Genomic DNA, 15,000 nt, shown 5'->3' with positions numbered 1-15,000 from the left:
ATTCATTGCCACCCCATCAGCCAATCAGAAAAGAGAATTCCGTTGCGTGGGCAGATAAACAAACAGCAAAAGACACTTACGACTGGAGTACGCTGCAGTTGTAGAAGGTGAAGTCAGTGGTGATGAACGTGTGTCCGCTCTCCTTTGACTTGAGAGACAGCTTGACCACGCGCTTGTCACCTGAGGAAGGGATGGGAAAAACACACACTTCAGAAACAGACACTCCAGCCATCTAGTCAGTGAGACCCAAGTGAAAGGAAAGGAAGCGACAGAAAAAAAGATATGTTAGGAGAGGGAAGTGAGCACTCGACACCCGCTGTGAGGGACTTGTTTGGAAGTCCACACCCCACCCCAACACACACACACACCCACCCTTTTAACAGACCCATACACAGGCAGATACGTACACGCACACGCATGCACACACACATACACACGCACACGCACAAACACCTGCACAAAAACACACGCGCGCACACACACACACACACACACACACACACACACACACACACACACAAGCACACACGCACATGCACTCACACACACGCACACACACATACACATGCATGCACACACCTTTACTTATGCTATGATTACTCCCCTCTTCCAAGCCAAACTCAATAACGGAACCACTGATTACCCCCCTCATGGGCTGATGGCTACCCCACTGTACCTCGCTCTCCACCACTACTTCCACTCTCCTCCACCCCCCTCTCCCTCTCCCTCTCCACTCCTCTACATCCCCTCTCCCACTCTGGCTCAATACCCATCTCCTCTTCCACTGCCTCTCTCAATCACCACTCCTCTTTCTATCCTGCTCCGTCTCTCACTCACCACTCGTCTTCTCTTCCTCTCCCGCTTCCTCTCCTGCTCAATCCTCCTCTTCTTCTCCTCTCCTCCTCCCCTCTTCCTCCTCTCCCTCTCTCCCCAGCTCACCTCTCCATCTCTCTCTTGCTCACCTCTCTCCTCCTCCTCCTCCTCTTCCTCCTCTCCTCAGCTCACCTCTCCTCTTCCTCTCCCCATCTCTCTGCTCTGCTCCTATTCCACCTGTGAGTGGAATGCACTTACTCTTCCAAACCTGCCGCTCCCTTTCATTTTTCGCCTAGCTAATGCCTACATTTCTGCCGCTGCCAATTATACTTGTGTGCCTCTCCTCAAGATAATTGGCATAATATTTCTATTCGGACAGTCTGTAATTGTCATTAATGGAAATAATAAGGCCTGTGTGCTTTAAAGGTTACCATCAGTGCATTTCTGATGGTACCGGAGGCTTTAGAAAAAAGAAAATAAAAGGGGGAAAAAAAGAAAATGGAACTGGAATAAGAGTAGTTTCAAACACATTATCGTGATGTTCACAGAGAGGAAAGTAATGTTTGTGACGTTTTTCTTTTTTTTTTTTCATTTTAATTTGGGGAAAAGAGGATGGTTTTTTTTGCAAATGGTTGAAACCCCTTCTATTAGGATGTTTTCTTCCCTTTTTGCAACACACTGACAAATCCATCAAGTGAAAAAATACACATGCCCAACTGCTGCCAGGCAGACTGCATTTCCAAGTCACCTAATGCAGGTATGATGAGGATATAGAGTAGCTGCATACGAAAAAGCGCATTCGAAACACACTATCTATCTATCTATCTATCTATCTATCTATCTATCTATCTATCTATCTATCTATCTATCTATCTATCTTTCTTTCTTTCCTTACCAGCTCCATGTATTCCAGCATTCCATGACCCCTGGCATTCCCCTTGGAGGACTACACACCTCTATTCTTGTCCTCTGCCACAACCCCAGGCTCCCCTACAAAGACCCAGGCCATCTTGTGTGAATAAAGCTGTGCTTTGTTGTGTTTCTGGCCTGCTTACCGTAGCTGGTGAGGCCAGGCAGGTCCCTGAGGGTGGGGGACATGCAGAGCACCTGTCCCTTGGAGAGCACCTCCCCCTGGCTCTCAGACATGCCCTCGAACAGACAGGTGACGCCCGCTGACAGACTGGGCACGTTCTCCACCCGCACACTCACCTGGGTGGAGGAGAAAGACACACGTGGGGGCAGAGCATTAAAACACACATGAGCATTACACTCAAGTGCGCATACACACAGAGGTTGTCAAGAATTACAAGGATTTTTATTTGTTAAATGCATGGAAATACTATTAAAAAGTATACACATACATAAAAAAAACTCACACACTGGTGTGCATTGGGATAATATATGTATATATACTGCACATATATTCACAAGCACATGAGGGCGCATGCACACAAAGACACACGTGCGCGCACACACACACAGTATACACATGCAAGCGCACGCACGCACGCACGCACGCACGCACGCACGCACGCACGCACGCACACACACACACACAGAGAGAGAGAAATGTACATGCATTTCATATTCATGCCTGTTTTGACAGAGACATCTATATGCAGATAGATCTGAATGTAACCATCTCTGCCTCAGAATGCGCAATGCAGCTCACAAATACACACACACACACACACACACACATACACACACACACACACACACACACACACACACACACACACACGCACGCACACGCACACGCGTGCACACACACACACACACACAAAGTTTGGATTGACAGCCAGTGTGTAAAATAGATGGATACCACAGATACACAACAAAGGCAACAGTCGGGAACAGACAGACAAACAGAACTGACAGACAGATACACAGACCAAAAAGTGTTCCTACGGGATTCAATCACAACCTCACATTATATTTTTTTTACTCACGTTTATCTCCATATAGAAGTAAGAGTGAATTGAGAGTGGAGGATTTTCTCACCCTCCTCCATCCGATATCAGTGTGAGTGAATGAGGCATAGACAAAGTGTGAGAGTGTAGAGACTGGATGGCATGGGGTTTCTTGCTATGCTCGTTATGCATGGGCGCACAAATGTGCTGCTGTGTCATTTATTGTGTTTGAGAGTGAACATGTACATACATTGTATGAATGTAGGCATGTATCCGTGTGTGCTTGCTGCTCCTGTTATAGCAAGGTAAGTAATCAAGGGTCTTTGATACTTTATTGTAGAGTGTTTTATTGTACTGTAGCCTATAGTCTACTACTGAGTGTACCGTCACACCGGTGTGACAGGAATGTTCGGGCAGTAAAAGTTCTATAGAATTCTGGGCGCCATTCAATATAATATGGAATTGTAGAATCTTGCATTGTTATAGAACGCATTCTTTTTATAGAATGCTCAAAAACCCACAATCTTAAAGGTTAATACTGTACTATAGACCAGTGTTTCTCAACAGGGGTGCCGGGGCACCCTGGGGTGCCGCGGCCCACCCTCAGGGGTGCCGCGGAAACGTGGCTGAGAAATAAATTATGTAATATAATACATATTTGTCTAAATTGATAAGTTAATGCTAGTCAGTGGAATCTTTCATCTGCCATTTACGCACATTAAAGTAAATATAGGTCGCCCCAGTCTGCTACAACTTCGAACGTAGGTCGTGTGACGTCTCCAAATGTATTACTTTTCTAAGCTTGTGTGGTATCGGATGCGATGCCATGTTATGGCTTGTTGGTTTGGGGTGCCTTGAAATTTTTCATGATTTGAAAGGGTGCCTCGCCTAAAAAAAGGTTGAGAAACACTGCTATAGAGTACTGTGATACTGTGATGTGCATAGCTTTGGGGTGTATAGCACTGTAATGTGCTGTGTGTACTGTAAATTGTAATCTACAGGGCTCCTGGAGAGCTAACTGAATAGTGCGGTGCTGTGCTGTACTTTTACTGTATATTACTGTGCTGTACTCTACAGTGCTGTGCTGTACTTTTACTGTATATTATTGTGCTGTATTCTACAGTGCTGTGCTGCTCACCTGAGTGGCGGGCGAGGTGACGGACATGTTGCTGGGTGTGACGGTGACCTCAGTGCACTGCTTCAGCTCGGTGGCAAAGTGCTGCGGCTCCGACCACTTCTCGCACGCCTCCTGACGCGAACACCTGACACACACAGGGACAGAGAGATTATGGAAACATTAGGACCTTGTCAAAAATGTACTCGCACACACAAACGTACACACACACACACATGAACACACGCACACACACAACCAATAATCATTAGGATCTCATCAATCACTACACGTACATCTGACTAAAAACACACAAAAAAGCAATATTCATCGGAATCTTGTCAAAATCACTCCGGTTCAGAGAAACACAAACCTGACATTAACACAGGCACCAATAATCAACACCACAAATGCACACACATGCAGGGATACAAAGCTAGACAAGCAGGTTTTACTATGATAAGGATCTCGGGTAAAAATATACGCCAATGTTTTGATGACATAAGTGATAGTCACAAATGCACGTGCACGCAAGCACGTGCCCACATGGGCGCACACACACACACACACGATCAAACAAGAGGTTCCGCTGCCAAATATGTGGAAGAGAGCCATTTTAAATGACGTCTTCTGGCAGCTGTCCCTCAACCCCCCACTCTAGACCACTAGACCACACCTGTAAAGAGATCCGTCTTTGAGATGCTTACAAAGGCACTGGGCCAGTGGGCTGAGCTGTGTGTGTGTGTGTGTGTGTGTGTGTGTGTGTGTGTGTGTGTGTGTGTGTGTGTGTGTGTGTGTGTGTGTGTGTGTGCGCGTGTGCGTGTGCGTGCGCGTGCGCGTGCGCGTGCGCGTGCACGTGTGCGTGTGTGTGTGTGCGCGTGTGTGCGTGTGTGGATGTGTGTGTGGCCACAGATGTGCCAAAACCACTGCAATAACTTGGAAACCTGTTTTGATTGAGTCAAGATGCTTTTCTGCACACAAACAGAAATCTAATGCCAATAATATGGCATGCCGCTTCAGTAGAAAAAAAGGGGGCCATGTCCTAGTATTTATACAAAGAAGAGAAAAATCAAAGTACATTTCATATTTGAGATTTCATATACTGTTGCCTATATATTCTACTCTCCTCTAAACGTGGCCGTGTATATTCTTTTGCCCTGCAGCTGACTGTATGGAAAAAAGACGACTAATATTAAAACATTTATGGTGCTGTCCCATTTGTTCGTGGTGTTAAAAGGCTGTTACAGGGAGCGAGAGAGAGAGAGAGAGAGAGAGAGAGAGAGAGAGAGGCACCGGCGTGCATGTTTATGAGCGAGCGAGACACGGTGCGCGTACAGAAAAGGCGAGGATGCAGGAAACAAATTTACGGCATTAAAAATCCCTGCCTAAGCAGTTAAGAGATGACACCTCCTGCTGCTCGCTCTGAAAACACAGAAGAGGAATAGGAGCCGAGACCAGAGGAAAAGCGAGCGAGCGCCGAGATGTTCCGCAGACCAGATAAATCGAGCCCTAATGAAGCGCTTGGCATTTGACTCCATGATCGTCATTAGAGGGGGTGTGATACTGATAAAGGAAAAGCGTTGTTTAATTCAAGTAGCCGGATTCAAAAACACTACCCACACGGTTAGCTATTAGTTAGCGTTAGAAACGGAGAGGCATACGCAAAAGCGCTATAGGCCTATGAAGGGAGTGGACAGTTAAACGAGATATTCCTGGTGCTTCATGGGACACATTTCATGTGGAAAAAAAAAAAAAAAAAAAAAGTAAACGGTATGCGGAAAAAAGCCAGAATAGGGATTTTGTTTTTCATCCCAGCTTTTCAAAACAATCCATGCTGGTTTTTTTCCACAACATTCGCTCTGCAGAAGCATCTGAAACCCAATAGGACGTGTTGCCATCTCTGTCGCCATTCACTCGAGACGAAACACGTCATTAATGATTTGTTTACCTCTAATTACCGCCATATGTCGGCAGAAAGAAACGGGAACACGCTTAATTAAAGAAATAGCGGCAGACATGTCTGCTTCTCATACACATCTCGCCTCAAAGATTTACCACTACTTCCTTGCCATTGTTGCTCGCTCTTGCTTTTCTCTTCCTCTCTCTCTTTGCTTGCTCGTTCTCTCGTTCTCATTCTCTCTCTCTCTCTCTCTCTCTCTCTCTCTCTCTCTCTCTCTCTCTCTCTCTCTCTCTCTCGTTCTCTCTCTCTCTCTCTCTCTTGTTCTCTCTCTCTCTCGTTCTCTCTCTCTTGCTCTATCGCGCCAGATTCTAGAATGAGATTTTCATCCAATTACATCCACTACTCTTCCTGGTGGAAGAGCAGTAATGTGATTTATGATAAGTCCCAGCCCCCCAGTCTACCCTACGCTTACCCCAGCCCTTTTCCTCCACTACCTCTGCTAAACACCCCTCACCATGATAGTAAGGTAGCCCTTTCTTTGTCATCATGACAACCCCCACCATCCCCCATCACCACCACCACCACCACTCCTAATCACATACAGTACAACTCCCCCCCCCCAGATCCCCAAATGATAAAAAGACAACTGCAACACATACTCCCCCACCTCAGTCCTACAAATGATGGAAAAGATAACAGCAGCGCACACTCCCCACGCCCCTACCTCAGATCCCCAATAATGACAGAGCCCGCAGTGCAAGTCCTACTCCCAACGACCCCCACCATCGCCAACACAGTATACTAATCATGACAACGCAAATGACATCATCACCCTCCGCCTCCCCCGAGTCCCCCAATGAGCGAGCTGACAGCGATCCCCACCCACACACCAGTCTCCTGATGACAGAGCCGTACCATCTCCCTATGACCTCCCCCTGAGCAGTTTACCAGTGACGACAACCCCAACACACCCTCCCCCAATACCCCAATGATGGAGCTAACGGCATCCAGCCCCCCACTAATGGTGACAAGAGACGGACAATCAAGTCACCACAATACAAACCCCCACCCAATCCGCCAGCCAAGTGTCTAAATCATGATGAGCTAACAAAATCCCCCCCCCCCCCCAACCCCATCTCCACACGCCTCACTACCACAGCACCCCAAATGATGAGAGTCAATAACCTCAACACCCAGCTATCCCCACACCGCCGCTTACCAACGATGACGGAGCTAACAGCACCACCACCCCAATCTAACCCCCAATGATGACAGAGGCGACAGGAGCACGAGGGCCCCCTGAGCTCCCATGTGACCTTCCACAAGCCTCCTGGAGAACGCAATGGGCTCGACACATCTTCAATTAGCAGGTGAGGCTCGCTCCTCTCCTCTCCTCTCCTCTCCTCTCCTCTCCTCTCCTCTCCTCAACTCTTGTGCGCAGAGCAGAGGGGGGATTAAGTGAAATGGGTTCATAAACGATTAGAGGAGAAGGTGGAGGGGTGGCACTGGGTTCAGGGCTTCTCAGATGGGAAACAGAAAGGAGATGAGAGGTGGACAGAGTAAAGGGCCGTACACACACGTCGCTGCTATTTACTCGCTACTTGCTCACTCGCCTACTTGCCACTCGCTCTGGGTGATTTTGTTTACTGGTTGTCATGGTTCCCGCTGTCCGCGCCAATAACGTCCGTACGAAACAAAATGTAGGGCTACGCTGTTTAACGTTGATCGTGTGCTGTGCACAACCATGCATATGAGCCTTTGATGGTGTACACTGTATGTAATTTCCTCAACACGTTTAACCAAAGTGTGATGGCGTGCAGAAGTTGGGTGGTCAGAACACCACAGGGGCAACGTCACCTGTCAATAATCTGTATTCTGCATTCCAATTGGTTACTCGCTTAACTCGCGTCGCTCGGAGATAAAATAAGTTTATCTCGGAACCCGCCCACATCGCATCGCCTGTACTCTCCTCGCCTACTCGCCAGCGAGACTCGTGGGAACACGTAGACATTCTATTGACTTCATCCGCTGAGCGAGTAACTAGCAGCGACGTGTGTGTACGGCCCTTTAGAAGGAGAGAGGAGAGGGAAAGGGAGAGGAAGGACAAGAGGGAGAGGGTAAGAGAGGGAAAGAGGAAAGAGTAGTGAAAGGAGAGATTGGGGTTCCACATTAATCTTAAAGGCAAAAGGAGGATGGAGAGAAAGAAAAAGAGTGGCAAGGGAGAAAGAGGGAGAGCAAAAGAGAGGGAGTGTGAGAGAGTACAAGAGGGAGGGAGAGGAAAAGAGGAGAGAGGAGAGTGAATGAGAGATTGAGGTCCCACATTAACCTGCGGTGAAAGTTTTGCCATGCGTGCACAGGGTGTGCTGCCCTGCTCTCGTTTTTTTTTCTCCTTCTTCTTCTTTCCTTTCCTTGAACTTGAAAACGCGCGGCTCTCCTCGAGTGAACGAGTGAACAAATGAGTGCACAAGCGAAGGTACCAAGAGAGTGAACGAGGCACAGAACGAATGAGAGGAGAGAGGAGAGAGGAGAGGAGAGCAGAGGACGGTTGTATAACGTGGCTGGGTTAGGTCTGAGTCACCCCCCTCCTTTTTTTACTGGGAGAGATGGCTTTAAGCAAGGCCAATTCACTGGGCCTAGGCCATTTCAATTTTCAAGAGCTCTATTACTGTACCTAATTCGGCAGGCTGAATTAAAGCAGCGCGGAAGCACAGGGCGCTCTCACAGCCCGTGCACACGGCTGCACGACCGCAAAAGAGATTTTTTTTTCCATTTTACAATATATAAAAGCCGGCCGAACCCAACACCCCCTACCTTTTTTTTCGCCACTGAACCATACTTTTTTTTTTCTTTTTTTCTGAAAAGGTCATGCAAGACTTGCTGCAAATGATAGGTCAGGCTGGTTTGGAACAGCAAATTGAAACCTACACATGGTTTCATAAGGGTCCTTCTTGACCCAGCGGGGGAGTGAGAAGCCGACTTGGAGTCAGGGGGGGGGAGAGAGAGAAGGAGAGAGAGGGAGGGGGAGAGAGAGAGAGAGAGAGAGAGAGAGAGAGAGAGAGAGCGTTTCAAGCAGACGGAAAAATAATCAATCAGGCATATTAATTAATGTGCGTGGAGGAGGAGAAGAATCTGCTGCACTCTCATGCAACAGTTCGTTGGATGGCATTTTTAAATTTCTGTGAAGCTGAACTCCCTTCTCAACTCTCATCTGAGTGAATTTAGCAAGCGATGCTACACCATATAGAATCAAAAAAATATGTTGGCCGGTGCTGATCACGATCTATTGCGTTATGTAATCCATGGCTAAATCCTCTTTCCATCATTGCGTTAGGGAATCTGATTAACATGCCCATGCAGTAAGACATGCCGTCAGCAAGCGTTTATGGTAAGATTCTAATTCTGCGGTAAAAAAAATTATGTTAAGATGTGTGTGTTACTCATTTTTCAATTCATTGCCTTTACATAATAAACGCCTCATTTTGTTAACGACACCATGCTCCGTTCGACTAATACTGTAATTATACCTGTGGAGGAAATGCGCAAGATGACACTTCAGCAATAAAGATGGGACAAACTATGAAAAAAAAACTTGCCCAAAAAACAAACATTGATTTTCTTTTTTTTCCATTATCTTTTCAGTGTTAGCTGCCAGACTGTTATTATTATCTCCTTATTGCTACAGTGAAAGAGAGAGAAGGAGAGACAGAGAGAGAGCGAGAGAGAGAGAGAGAGAGAGGGGAGAGAGAGAGAGAGAGAGAGAGAGAGAGAGAGAGAGAGAGAGAGAGAGAGCAAGATATTTACTCATGTACATAACGTGTGTACTTTACTAAACAGTGGCTGACAAAATGTCAAGAGGATGAATCGTTTATAGAACACTAATGAAGTCTCAGTGGCTGATGGTGTTTTAGCAAGAACAAGCTTGTGTGTGTGTGTGTGTGTGTGTGTGTGTGTGTGTGTGTTGTGTGTTGTGTGCATTGTGTGTGCGTTTGTGTGCATGTGTGTGCGAGAGCGCACATAGTGTCCATTGTGTGCGTAGTGTGTGTAAGCATGTTTGTGCGCTGGTGAATACACAGGGGCATCTTGGGAGATGTGCTCGCCAGTGCCCTATAAACAGATACAGTTGCGCCGAAATCACCAAATAGGGCTGATTTGAATCACGCCGCAGATCCATCTTGCAGTTTCCCGTTGTTGCCATGGACACAGACCCCTTCCCAGTATGCACTTGCACTTTGTGTTTTTTTCCCATTCATTTCTTTCGTTCCTTTTTTTCTTCATTCTTTTCCTCGAACCCCTCCACCCCCTTCTCTCCTCTCCATCTCCATACCTCCCCATGTCTGTCTCTCCTCCTCCATCTCTCCATCCCCTCCTCCTTTTCTCCAGCCTGGCTCAGCTAGGATGATGGCTGAGGGCTAAAGAGCCACTGGGGACTGGCACACAAAGCCAAGGCAACAAGCAGAGGAGAAGAGAAGAGAAGAGAGAGAGAAGCAGGTCACAGCCCCAAGCCCACAGTCAGCCAGTCTCCCCTCCACTCTACTCCACTCAGGAAGGAAGGAAGGAAGGAAGGAAAAAAAGTGATGAATTTTGGTGGTGATGGTTTAAGGAGAGTGTGTGTGTGTGTGTGTGTGTGTGTGTGTGTGTGTGTGTGTGTGTGTGTGTGTGTGTGTGTGTGTGTGTGTGTGTGTGTGTGTGTGTGTGTGTGTGTGTGTGTGTGTGTGTGCATGTACATGAGTGAGCATGAGTGAGTATGTGTGTGCATGTGTATATGTGTGAGTTAGTGTTTCTGAACAAGAGTGTGTGTGTGTATAAATGTTCAGATAAACCTTTCATAACATCTCATGGCAATGTAAAAACCCCACTTCCCAGTGGAAAGGAGGCTCTGATAAACAGTTTATTTCTTCAGTCTTTATCAGAAGCTGTTTCCATTTGGACTTCAACATTCACAGCAGCCTTACAGATATATATTTTATTTCTTAACAATTGAAGCAGACTGCTTAGATTGTCACGTCCTTTTATCTCAGAAATGAAAAGGATGATGTGATTTTTGATCAAAGAATACAAAAAATTCTGATTTTAATGAGTGAGGTGTGTGCATGTGTGCGCGCATATCAGGCAGTGGCGGAGCAGTTTCGCCATCACCACTTTCCTGTTAGTAGCAGCGGAGGTCACCTTTAGAATTTAATTAGACATCTGTAGGAAATTACGCAGAAAAAACATCATAGAACCATCCGTGCTTTCAATTACATTCAATTACATGAAGATGAAAAAAAAAATCCAAAAGAACATTGGTGTGTTTATGTTTGTCAAATGCAATTACAGTACACTTCTTCTCAGTAAATCCCCCCGGTTCAAAATCTCAGATGATCGCAAAACCACAACACATTAATGAGAGGGAGGTGGTCCAATATGGCTGAACTTCACATAGCCAGCCCTGAGCCCCCGCATCTTTCTGGAAATTGACACAGATCACCAACTGGGAAGCAAGCAGCCCTCAGAGTGGAGTTGGGGATGCGCCGCACGTGTTTTACCCGCAAGAAAGTGATGTACCACCACCAACCGCAACTATATCCACCCTACTAAACACACACACACACACACACACACACACACACACACACAGACGATACTACATGCACACACGCACACACACGCACACACACACGCACACGCGCACACACACACGCACACACACACACACACACACACACACACACACACACACACACACACACACACACACACACACAATCCTATCCTATCCTACCCCTGGGCATGGTTTTGGCTGTGTGAATGGGGCATGTGTTTGCCGGGTGGCCTGGGTAATGAGCTGCACTGTGTGTGTGTGTGTGTGTGTGTGTGTGTGTGTGTGTGTGTGTGTGTGTGTGTGTGTGTGTGTGTGTGTGTGTGTGTGTGTGTGTGTGTGTGTGTGTGTGTGTGTGTGTGTGTGTGTGTGTGTGTGTGTGTGGGGACAGACATGGTGGTGGCATTAGTGCCCAGTGCTAGCACTAGCGCTGGAGGGGGGGGCACAGCTTGGCACAGGCCGCCATCATCACGCCCCACGCTGGGCAACAATAGCCCCCATTTCTGGTCCTCTCTCCCGTGGGACGCCCTCCCCACTCAGTGGCACAGCACACAGGAACACGTCCACAACCGCCGAACGTGCTCCTCGACAGCAGTGTGTTGTGTGTCTTTGTGAGAGGAGGGGAGGAATAAGAGTTTAGGGGAAGGGGTGGGAGGGGGATATAATCATGATTGCCTTTCTAAACTGTTGAATCGGTATAACAGAACATCATCAAGGCCATGGGCGACAGAACAGCATCAAGGGCACGGGTTAACCCACTTTACAAGGAAATGAATGTTTTAACCGCTGTGTTTCTTTGGTTCGAAATTCAACTGCACCTCAATCTACATCATAATAGACAACCACTAATATATTATGGAACATCATGTCTTACATTAGGAGCCTATATTACATATCCAGTTCCCTGTGATGCACTGCATGCGTGCATATATTGCATTTCCACTCATGTACTGTATTGTACTATAAAACGCATTTCGCACAATTATGTCTTTCCTCCTTTATCCGCCATTATCTTTTCATTCTATGGGAGCACAGCAAATGTTGTAAACCGGCAGAGTTAGTGGGTGTGGTAATGAGGTGGCTACAGTGACATGTCAGATGAATAGAGAGCTACCATCTCCCTGGGTCAGAATCCTGGCGCTGTACTGCATATGCAAGCATATGTGGCCAATAACATTTGATTCTGATCTTTCATACTGAATATTGTGAATGAGCGAAATAAAAAAGGTCACTTAATAAAGTCTCTCTCCAGGCTTCTCACTTCCCTGCACTCCTCTGGTTACACACTGAGCTGTAGAGTCTGGTGACCACAGACAAGACAGAACAACAGATGATGCCCATGAACATATCGCTACTCGAGCCAAATCCACTCTCCTCTCCTCTCCTCTCCTCTCCTCTCCTCCACTCTCCTCTCTCCTCTCCTCTCCTCTCCTCTCCTCTCCTCCACTCTCTCCCTTCCACCCCTCTCACTCTCTGCCCACTCTCGCTGGGTGGAAGTGTTTTGGAAGGAAGATGGAGACAGAGGGTGTGTGTGTGTATATGTGTGTTTGAGAGAGAGAGAGAGAGAGAGAGAGAGAGAGAGAGAGAGAGAGAGAGAGAGAGAGAGAGAGAGAGAGAGAGACAGACAGACAGACAGACAGACAGACAGACAGACAGACAGACAGACAGACAGACAGACAGACCGAAAAGAGTTGGACAGAAATAGAGAAGGAGAGAGGAGAGCGGCAGACAGAAAGAGGGTGATAGATTGTGTGACAAGGGGAGACGAGAGAAATATAGAGACAGACAGGGAGGTAGACAGAGAGATAGAGAGAGAGATGTAGAGGGCAAGGTAAGAAACAAGTGTGCAAGAGAGAGTAACAAGAGAGACGAGAGAGTGTGAGAGAGGGAAACAGAAATGAGGATGAGAAGGGAGAGAGAGAGAGAGGGAGAGAGAGAGAGAGAGAGAGAGAGAGAGAGAGAGAGAGAGAGAGAGAGAGAGAGAGAGAGAGAGAGAGAGAGCGTCAAGAGTGACAGAGTGAGAACCAAGAGAGCGGGCACACAGCAGTAGTCTCCATGCTAGAGGTGGGAAGAGGGAGAAGTCGAGAAGAAGAGAGGAGAGGAGAGGAGTAGGAAAAGGGGGGAGGATTGGAGAAGTGAAGGAGAGGAGAGGAGAGGAGAGCAGAGGAGAGGAGAGGAGGGGGAGGAGGGGAGGAGGAGAGTAGGAGGAGAGAGGAGGAAGAGAGAAGTCGAGGAGAGGAGAGGCAAGGCGACACAGGGTGTTGGGCAGGGGCAGTGTGAGACATGCCGTCTGGATATGGCACGGTGGAGAAGGCACCCACCCGCTCACCACCCGGCTGAGGGAGGGCAGTGTGTGTGTGGGGTTGACTGTGTGTGTGTGTGTGTCTGTGTCTGTGTCTGTGTGTGTGTGTGTGTGTGTGTGTGTGTGTGTGTGTGTGTGTGTGTGTGTGTGTGTGTGTGTGTGTGTGTGTGTGTGTGTGTGTGTGTAGGCATGCATGTCTATGTGGGAAGAAGGGAAAGAGTTGTTGGCAGGGAGAGAGGTTAGAATTGGGTGTGACTGAGGTGTCTGTGTGTGTGTCTGTGTCTGTGTGTGTGTGTGTGTCTGTGTCTGTGTGTGTGTGTGTGTGTGTGTGTGTGTGTGTGTGTGTGTGTGTGTGTGTGTGTGTGTGTGTGTGTGTGTGTGTGTGTATACGTGCGTGTGTGTGTCTGTGTGTGTGTGTGTGTCTGTGTGTGTACACGTGCGTGTGTGTGTGTACTGGTGATAGAGAGGAGGGGTTCGAACTGGGTGCGTATGGTGTGTGTGTGTGTGTGTGTGTGTGTGTGTGCATGCCTGCGTGTGTGAGCCAGTGCATAGAGAGAGAGTTGGAGAAGGGGAGAGGAGGGCTCAAAATTGGGTGCAAGGACGAAGTCAGCCTCCATTCAATCTGTTCATCAGTGTGCTTGATGTGCGCCTAATTGAGCCGTGAGCGCCCCCCGTCCCAAGGTCATGTAAATTCGGGTGGGCGGCAGCCATTAATATGCAAACAAATGCCACTCACTCTGCTCAACTGGCACCGGCACCACCGCCCAAAAAAAAAGTCCCACACTAATTATTCCATCAATCCCCGATTTACATCTTAATTAAAGATCTTTATCTTGATTAAGGTATGGATGAGATGAAAATAGAAGAAGAAGAAGAGGAGGAGAGCGGCAGAGGGGATTCTTTTTTTTCCCCCTTTTTTTCTCCACCCAGACATCTTTTCCATCCTTCTTTCTTTCTTTTCTCCACTTTTCTCTTCTTCTACTTTTTCTTCCTTTCTCTCCGTCTTTTCTCTTTTTGTATGGTTCTGTTCGATGAATGTGAAAAAAAGGTCTTCACGGGGGACTGGGACTCAGAACAAAGAATTCCCCCCTCAGCCCCTTACTGCACACGCGCGCACACACACACACACACGCGCGCGCACACGGACAGACGCACGCGCACACACACACACACACACTTCTTCAACCACCTTTGGACAGCGTTATCTACCTCACTGCTCCTCTGTTAAAGAAATGAATGAACAAAGCTGCAATGCGGCTGACACTAGCAAAATATTACACCGTTTGGAGGGAAAAAAGGGGGAAAGAACAGACGAACCCCTATCGCAACCGCTTGTTCTGCACAATTTCAAAAACCTATTTTCCCATCCAACAACCCCCG

The 15,000-nt window shown here is 47.5% G+C and overlaps 1 protein-coding gene across 1 annotated transcript in view; it reads right to left on the bottom strand.

Moving 5' to 3' along the window:
* The window catches only part of plxna3 (plexin A3), a 234,280-nt gene that overhangs the window by 131,552 nt on the left and 87,728 nt on the right, over nt 1–15,000 (bottom strand). The window contains exons 6-8 of the mRNA XM_063208712.1: nt 3,865–3,988; nt 1,869–2,022; nt 81–180 (exon numbers count right to left, since the gene is read on the bottom strand). Of these exons, the coding sequence (XP_063064782.1) occupies nt 81–180; nt 1,869–2,022; nt 3,865–3,988 (378 nt within the window). The remainder of the gene's footprint in view (nt 1–80; nt 181–1,868; nt 2,023–3,864; nt 3,989–15,000) is intronic.

The sequence above is a fragment of the Engraulis encrasicolus genome, chromosome 10 (genome assembly GCF_034702125.1).
Source record: "Engraulis encrasicolus isolate BLACKSEA-1 chromosome 10, IST_EnEncr_1.0, whole genome shotgun sequence".
Classification (NCBI taxonomy): Eukaryota; Metazoa; Chordata; class Actinopteri; order Clupeiformes; family Engraulidae; genus Engraulis; species Engraulis encrasicolus.
The sequence above is the reverse complement of the archived record's forward strand: the minus strand, read 5'-3'. Positions and strand labels throughout refer to the sequence as shown.